The 8,469-nt window shown below is 31.7% G+C and overlaps 1 protein-coding gene across 1 annotated transcript; it reads right to left on the bottom strand.

Moving 5' to 3' along the window:
- Positions 1–1,009: 1,009 nt before the first annotated feature.
- On the bottom strand, positions 1,010–1,441 carry GGTG_13839 (hypothetical protein; the record flags this gene model as incomplete). The annotated part of the gene is made up of 2 exons (XM_009231761.1): positions 1,010–1,215; positions 1,345–1,441. Coding segments are annotated over 2 exons (303 nt in total), but the record flags the coding sequence as incomplete, so codon positions are not given.
- Between the last annotated feature and the right edge of the window lie 7,028 nt (positions 1,442–8,469).

Here is an 8,469-nt window from a genome sequence, read left to right as displayed (position 1 = left end):
TTACGGGACTTTGCACTTTAAATCCTTTTTTTTTTAAAGCATATTAACCGGAATAGCTTTATACCGTGCTTATCCCTTTTGCTTGCAACAATTATAAGCCCGGCAACTTTTAAACCTTTTAACGTAAAGTAAAAGGCTTAGCAATACGAATTTATTCCTTTTTTATTACTTTTATTAAATCGTTTCCAAACGCGCTTTTTTAAACGCGTTTATCCTTTTTTTCCTTTTCGCAATTTTTTTACGGAAAAATTTTTACGCTTTTAAAATTTCCTTTAATAAAATTTTTTTTGCCAAAGCAAATTTCGTTATTAATTCTAAACGTTGCTAAAAACTTTTATTAAATTTTACTTTTTTAATTTTTACGTTTTTACGCTATTAAAACTTTTAACCCTTTATTTTTTACCGCTTTACTTTTACGAACTTCCGGTTATTACCAATTATAAATAATACAAATAACGATTTTTTCGTAATAGCGTTATTTAAAAATTAAAAGCAATGGCTTACGTAATTTACGGCGTTTCGTTAAAACGTATTAATTTTAAGGATTTGGAACCAAGTTAATTTTAATTTAAAATTTTCGAACGACGTACAAGCTAACGAAATTTTAAATTTTAACTTTTTTGCAACAAAAGCCCGGGCCAAGCACGTTAAAAACCATAAATTTAAGCGTTTGGTTTGGCAAACAATCCTTTCGACCGAAAAAAAAAAGGTTCGTTTAAAAGCTTAACAAAGCAAAAGCAAAGCTACGCGAGGATTTAATTTTAAACCTTTTCAAGCCTTTTCGGTTTTTATTAAAGGTAATTTTAAAGCCAAATACAAAAAAGCGTTTAAAGCAAAGGATACCGCAAACAAAACCGTTTCGAAAAAAATTACAACCCTTTCCAAATGGATTAATTTTTTCGTAAATTTTATTGCGCTTGCAAACGCGCAATTAAAAGCTTAAACCAATAATTACGTTATTTTTCGTAGCACCATTATTTATTTAAAAGCGCTTTACGCTTTTATTTCTATAATAAAAATTTAAATAATTTTTTAAAAATACCGCAATACGCTTAAAAAAGCCGCTAGCATTACAAACGTTAATTAATAATTTTCGAAATTTTAAACGATTTTTATTTAAGCCAAAATTAAAAATGTTTTTAAAGCACAAAGCTTTACGCTTATGCTTAATTTTTTTAAGTATATAAAACGCTTTAACCTTTTTTAAGCAAAGCGCTACCGTTAAAAAGTAATTACGGGCGATTTTACGGAAAAAATGGATATTTTGGTTACTAAATTTTTAACGATTTTTTTTTAGCACCGTATTAATAATTCGGGCATTAAAAAAAAGCTTGCGTTTTTAACTTTTAAAGGCGCATTTAAAAATAAAAACGAAAAAGTTAAAAACATTTAACAAAATAACGCAATAACGTATAAATGCCCGGTTTGCATTTAAAACCATTCCTAAAAGCCGAAGGATTGTTAAAAGCTCGTTTACGTGCTTACCGGCAATTCCAAACGCTTTTGCAATAAATTAAGCAACGAAAAGTGCAAAAAAATTAAAAAGTTTTTAAAAAAAAACCGTTGGAAATTATTTAAAAAGTTTTTCCTTTTTAAAAGCAAATTTAAAAATTCCGTTTAGGGGAAGCAAATTAAAAGCGCGTTAAGCTCCAATCCCCAAGCTTTAAAAAAAAATAAGATTTAAACGTGGCCGTACTTAAAGTACTTTTGCTTTAAAGCGTTTTTTTGGCTTTTAATATTATAAAAAATATTTATTTCGAAAATACGCTATTTAATAATTGCGGTTTGTTTTATATCGTTAATAACAAAAAGCGCTTTAATAAAAGGTCGTTTTAATCGTTAAACGGTACGGAAACGGTTTAATGCGGCATTTAATACCTTCCAATTTTAAAACGTAGCATTCGTACGCTTTTTAATTTTTTAAACGGAAGCGAAAACTTTAAATTTTACAACGTTGTTTTAATGGAAAGCTTTTATGTTAATATTATTTCGGAAGCCCGTTTAAACGCTAAAAGGGTATGGTTTTGCGGGAAAAACGCAATTTTGCGCATTAAAAAGGTTATTAACGGAAAAGTAATTAAACGCTTTTAGCGCAAAATAACGTAATGTTTTATAAATACAAATTTATTGTTATTTATTTTATATTAACCACGTTACAATTTTTTCCAAAAAATACGGTTTTAACCTTTGCAATTAAAGAATTTTTACGCCGCAAGCGTATTACGCACATATAGCGTCCATTTTCGGACTTTACGAAACCGCAAAAAAATATTACCAACTTTTAGCATTTGCGCAATGGTTATTTAAAATTACAAGCGCTAAAAGCTTTCGTTTAAAACGCCCGAAACGTTAAAATTAAAGGACTTAAACGGATTAAATGCGAAGCATGCGCAACAATTTACGCTATAGCCGTCGTTTTTAAGCGTTTTATAAAAAAGGCCATGCGCCCCTTTTGGAAGGTTTAATTTAATTTATTTAATTACCCTAAGTTAAAGTTAAGGATAAATTGGGTTTTGTTATTAATGGATAAATACAGCGGCAAAACCTAAAGCTTTACATTTCCAAACAAAAAGGAACCGATGGTTATTAAGGTTTTAAAAAAATAAAAAGCGTGGGTAAAAAAATAATACGAATTATTTATTGTTATTTTTAAATACAACCAAAAAAAATCCATTATATTTGTAAAAGGGTTTTCGAAATACGAAAAATGGGCTTAAATTAAAGGTATTGTTATCGAAACCTTACCGTTATACATTTACAAACCCAACGAAATAATTAAACGCACGGGATAAAACGTTATTACGAAAAGGATACGCATGCGTAAAAGCGCAAAATTTTTTAAGCATTTATGGCCGGAAACGGTTTATGCTGCCGTTTAGCTAAAAAATATAAATTTTTTACCGTTAAAAAGCATGCGCGCTTTTAATAACATTTTTTTAAATTGGTTTTGGGGGTGGTTCCGGCATTACGCCCTAAAGCTTTTTACGGGTTTAACAATTAATTTAAAACCGGATTGGGACGGTATTTACGCTTACGGGTGCAAAATTTATCCTTTAAACGTAAAAAAGTTTTATAACGCGGATTTTAAGCATTTTAAAATTAATTTTTATGCCGGGGTATTAGGAGCACGGGCAAAACCGCCCGGCAAAAAGCGGGGAGCGTTAAATGCACGGGCGAAACCGCCCGGCAAAAAAGGAAAAAGGGGGCGCTAGCAGCTAGCCGGGCACGGACCCCCCGGGAACATGCCGGCAAATTATTAATATCGCGGCCAAAGCATAATAACGAAGCTAAAAAATAAAATAAAGCTTAAATTGCACGAAAGCGCTTAAAGCGCGAAAAATTTAAAAGACCGATCCCGGGTGCCCGAAAAGGACGAAAAAAAAGGAAGTTAAAAAAGGAACAATTTTTGTTGGCAATAGCATTTTTGGTAAAAAATTTACGGAAGTTTAACAAAAAAAACACCGTATCCGGCCCGTAACCCGGTAATTACCCGCTTTTATACCAATTAACCTTTAATATATTATTTTTTTTTTATACCTTTTTTATTTGGGGAGCAAGCCCGGGTAATTATTGGAAGGGATCGAGCAAATTTAAAAAAGGCATTTGCAATTTTGCACCGTTTATAATAACGCTTAACGCCACGTCGAATACGTTGGAAAAGGCCGTTAGGCTACCGGAACAAAACATTAAAAAAACCCCGCAAATTTCCAACGATTTCGAAAACCTTTTCGTAAAGGAATTGCAAAAAATAAACGACGCGCTAAAAGCTTAAAGCAAACGCGCTTGTTTAATTTAAAAAATTTAAAACAAAGGGTTAAAATATGCGCATAAAGGTTTAAACGAAAATAAAGGAAATACTTTTAAGCAACGAAAAGGTTTTACGTAAAACAAAGTTACTTTTAAACCTTTTATGCTTAAAAAATCGGCAATTTGGCAAAACATTGCCCATTACATTAGCAATTATAAATTTATTTTTAAAAACAAAAGGGGACGTTACGGTAAGGACCGTATAAAGGTTTAAATAGCTTTTAGCATTTTTAACCATTATTAACGGGTACAATAAACAAAATACAAGCAAATGCATTACTTAAATACCGGGATATTGTTTATTTAGGCCGATTTTTTGCGGTAATTTTAAGCAAAATCGAAAAACCCCGATTCGCGAATATGGTTGGCAATTAAAAAGCTTGCGGGGAATATCGTTATTAAATAAAAAAATTACAAATTATTTAAAGCGTTCCGGATTTATTAGGATTTGGTAAAAAACGACCTTTTCGAATTAACATTTAAATAAATAAAAATAACATTGCTTTTTAACCAATTCCGCCCCGAAATCCAAAAACGGGTAATATTTAAAAGCTTTTTTTACATTATGGAAAAATTGCAAACCAAAGCCTTTAAAACAAAAATAATATCGGAACCGCATAAAGGGACCCCGGGGGATATAAATGTCCCAGCCTTTAAAAAACCGGTTATTTGCTTTAAATGCGGGCAATTAAGCTATATTATTGCAGCATGCAAAATATAAACGGATAACCCGGAAACCCCATTGGCTTTAGCAATTATATAAAGGGCAAAAGGGAAAAGGCTTAAAGTACGGTATTACGGGTGTAAAAAGTTAGGTTATATCCGGCCGGCGTGCTTTAAAAAAAGCAAAATATCGCTACCCAATTCGATACCGCTATTTGGCCGTTTAAACACCGGGGCTTAAAAATGCGCCCCGGCGGTTAGGACGCGCTGGAAAACCAAAATGTATTTATAAATTAACGGTCGCCGGGTAAAGTTAAAGGCATTGGTTAATAATAAAAATAACGTTAATTTATTGCATAACCATTTTTTGGTAAAAGTAAAAAAAATACCGGTGCCAAACGGGGGCTATTTGGCGTGGTTCGATACCAAAAAACGCATGCTTACGCTAAGGGTAAAGGAATATAAAATTCGGGTAACGAATAGCTGGGGAATAACCCAAAAGTTAATGGTATTTTACGTAATGGTGCTCCGGGCCGGGTACAATATTACGTTAAATATGCTTTAGCTTTAGCAAAAAAATATTAAAATCCGGTTTGGAAATATAAGGTAAAGGTTTCCGGTAATTACCAAAAAGGTTAAAATAATTTTGTTGGAAATAGTTAAAAAGTTAATTTAATTGGAACAAGCGATAACCGTACTAACGGTTGTACGCCCGGAAACCCCGGAAAATCCCGGGAAAGGGCTAAAAGCTTTCCCGGAATAAATTAAGGGGATAGTTACAAAATATGCGCAATTTTATAAATTAAACCCTTTGCCAAAATATACAAGCTAAAACCACGCAATTAAATTGGAAAAAAAAACAATGCCGCTTTACGAAAACATTTATTTTTTATTCGAAAAGGAATTAAAAATTTTTCGGGGGTATTTCGATAAAATTATAACGAAAGGTTAAATCCGGCATTTAATTAGCCCCGCCGGCGCCAAAATCCTATTCGTTTTAAAAAAGGACGGAAAGTTTCGCTTTTATATTAATTATTGGGGTTTTAATAAAATTACCAAAAAAAACCGGCTGGCATTCCCGCTAATTTATAAAATATTCGACCGGGTATTTAAAAACCAGTATTTTACCAAATTAAATTTAAAAAAACGCTTATTACAAAATACGGATTCGATAAAAAAATAAGTAAAAAATTGCTTTCCGCTACAAATATGGACATTACAAATATTTAATAATGCTTTTCGGTTTGGCCAACGCTTTAGCAACGTTTTAAAATTTTATTAATATAGCGTTTAAAAAATTGATTAATAATAATTGCATTGTGTATTTAAACAATATCTTTATTTTTTCGAAAATATAAAAGGAGCATCGCAAAGCAATAAAAACGGTGCTAAAGCGATTTGAACGGTTTAAGCTTTACGTTAGCCCGGTTAAATGCAAATTCGAAACGGATAATATCGACTTTTTGGGGTTTAAAATAACCAAATTCGGGGTTAAAATTTTGCCGAATAAAGTTATTGCAATTTTAAAGTAAAAAATACCGGAAAGCGTTAAAAATATTTAGGTATTTTTGGGCTTTACGGGGTATTATTGGAAATTCGTAAAGGGTTACGCGAAAATTATTATGCTTTTAACGGACCTTTTTAGCAAGGATACCGTATTTTACTTAAAAAATGTTGCGAAAAAGGCTTTTTGCAAATTAAAATTGCTATTTACGAAAATTTCGGTATTGGTACATTTTAACCTTTTAAAGCCGCTATGCGTACGGACCAACGCTTTAGCTTTTGCAATAAAAGCGGTGCTATTGCAATTGCAAAACGGCCGGTAGCATCCAATGGCTTACATGTTAAAAAAATTGCAATAAAAAAAATTGCGCTATGCAATCTTTAATTTAAAATTGCTAACGATCGTAAAAGCCTTCGAAAAGTAACGGCATTACCTGGCCTATTTACAAAAAATTGTTAAAATAATTATTAATTATTTAAACCATACCCATATTTTAACAAAAAAAAGGTAATAAAGCGCTAAATAAAATTGTTTAAAAATTTAGTAAAGTATAATTTTACGATTAAATAAAAGCCAAAATACCGGAACCCCGCGGATAGTTTGTTAAAACGTTTTTAAAATATATTAATGGACGGGAAAGCCAATATAGCAAAGGAAGAATTCCGAAGCGATTTGCTAGCCAAATTCTAAAAAGCAGCTTACGTAAGGATAATTACTATTAAAAAAAATATTAAAACGATATTGGAGCGCATTTTTAAAGCATAAGCAAAAAACAATTTTATTTAAAGCGGCATTTGGAAAAACAAACTTAACGTTTAAAAAATTAATAACGGTTTGTTTAAGCATAAAAAAAAAGTTTGGATTCCGAATTTAATACCGTTTAAGCGAATAATGCTTTAAAAATAATACGATAGCTTAACGGGGGGTTACAAAAGCATGGCCAAAATTTTAAAAAAGCTTAAACGGCAGTTTAAATGGCCGGGTATGGTTAAAAACGTACGCAAATACGTACGGACGTATTAAATATGCTAATAAACGAAGCCGAAAACATAAGCACTTTACGGGTTGCTAGCATTTTTGCCCGTATTAAACCGCCCGGAACAAAAATTATCGATAAATTTTATTGGAAAGCTTTTAACGTTAATGGATAAAACCGGCAAAAAGCGTAACGCAATATTGGTAATAGTTAACCGGTTTATTAAATATAGCTTTTTTATCCCAACGTTTACGAAATTAACCAGTAAAAAATTGGGGAACTTTTTATTTGCATACGTTTAAAAGTTATTAAAAACGCCCGAAAGGATTGTATTAAATTAAAACAAGCTATTTACAAACGGGTTTTAAATAACCTTTGCCGGATATTTAAGGGTTATAAAAAGGTTATTAATAGCATACCATTTTTAAACCAACGGGCAAACGGAACGGACGAATTAGGCAATAAAGCATTACTTTCGGTGCTTTTGCTGCGAAAAGCAAAACGATTGGGCGTTATTGTTGCACCTGGCAGCGTAAGTGCACAATATAAGCGTGCATTTAGGGTTGCAGGAAACCCCGGCGTTTTTGTTAATAAGGTTTTACTTATAAAAGCTTTATAACCTTTGGGTAATTAAAAAAAAACCTTTAGCAACGGTTAAAATTAAAGCGGGGGCTTTAAAAGCAATTAAAAAGCAAGCCAAAAAATTGTTAAAAAAAGCAAATAATATGTACAAAAAGTATTATAATAAAAGCAGGACCCCGGTGCCTTTCGGGGTGGGCAATTAAGTATTATTAAATACAACAAACATTAAAATGAAAAGGCCGTCGAAAAAGCTATTAAATAAATGGTTAGGACCTTTTTAAATTTTAAAAATGGTTGGGTTAGCCGGTTTGGCGTTTCGGTTAAAATTTTCGGTAAATTACCGGATATACGACGTATTCCCGGCAAATTTATTGCGGGCGTTTAAAAAAAGGCCCGGCGAAAAACCAAAAAATAAAAAACCAAAAATCGAAAAAAAAAAGGATCGCTTCGAAATAAAAGCTTTATTGGGATATAAAAGGCTTTTGCAAAAACGAAAATACCTGGTTAAATAAATAAGTTACAACGAATTGGAAAATTCGTAAATTTTAAAAAAAAATATTACGAAAAAGATTGTTTAAACGTATAAAGCAAATTTATTGGAAATAAATTTATAAAATAAGGAAAATACCGGACCTTAGCGGGTAAATACCTGGAAAGGACGGGGGTATTACAGGAAAAAAGTAACAAAGGCTAAAGGAATAGCCCAAAAAAAATGTTTTAACGTGCCAAACCGGCTGGCTACCGGGAAAAAACGTAAAAAAACCCGTAAGACGGTTTGTAATAGCCGTAAAATATTATGCTTTATAAATAAAAAGTTAAATAAAAACGGTATAATACGGGGAACGCTTTAAATTAATGGTGCAATACATTTAAGTTTTAAAAGATATGCAAAGTGTAATACATTTTAAAAAGCCCGTAAAAAGCATATTGTTAAAAA

The sequence above is a fragment of the Gaeumannomyces tritici genome (assembly GCF_000145635.1).
Source record: "Gaeumannomyces tritici R3-111a-1 unplaced genomic scaffold supercont2.62, whole genome shotgun sequence".
NCBI lineage: Eukaryota > Fungi > Ascomycota > Sordariomycetes > Magnaporthales > Magnaporthaceae > Gaeumannomyces > Gaeumannomyces tritici.
The sequence above is the reverse complement of the archived record's forward strand: the minus strand, read 5'-3'. Positions and strand labels throughout refer to the sequence as shown.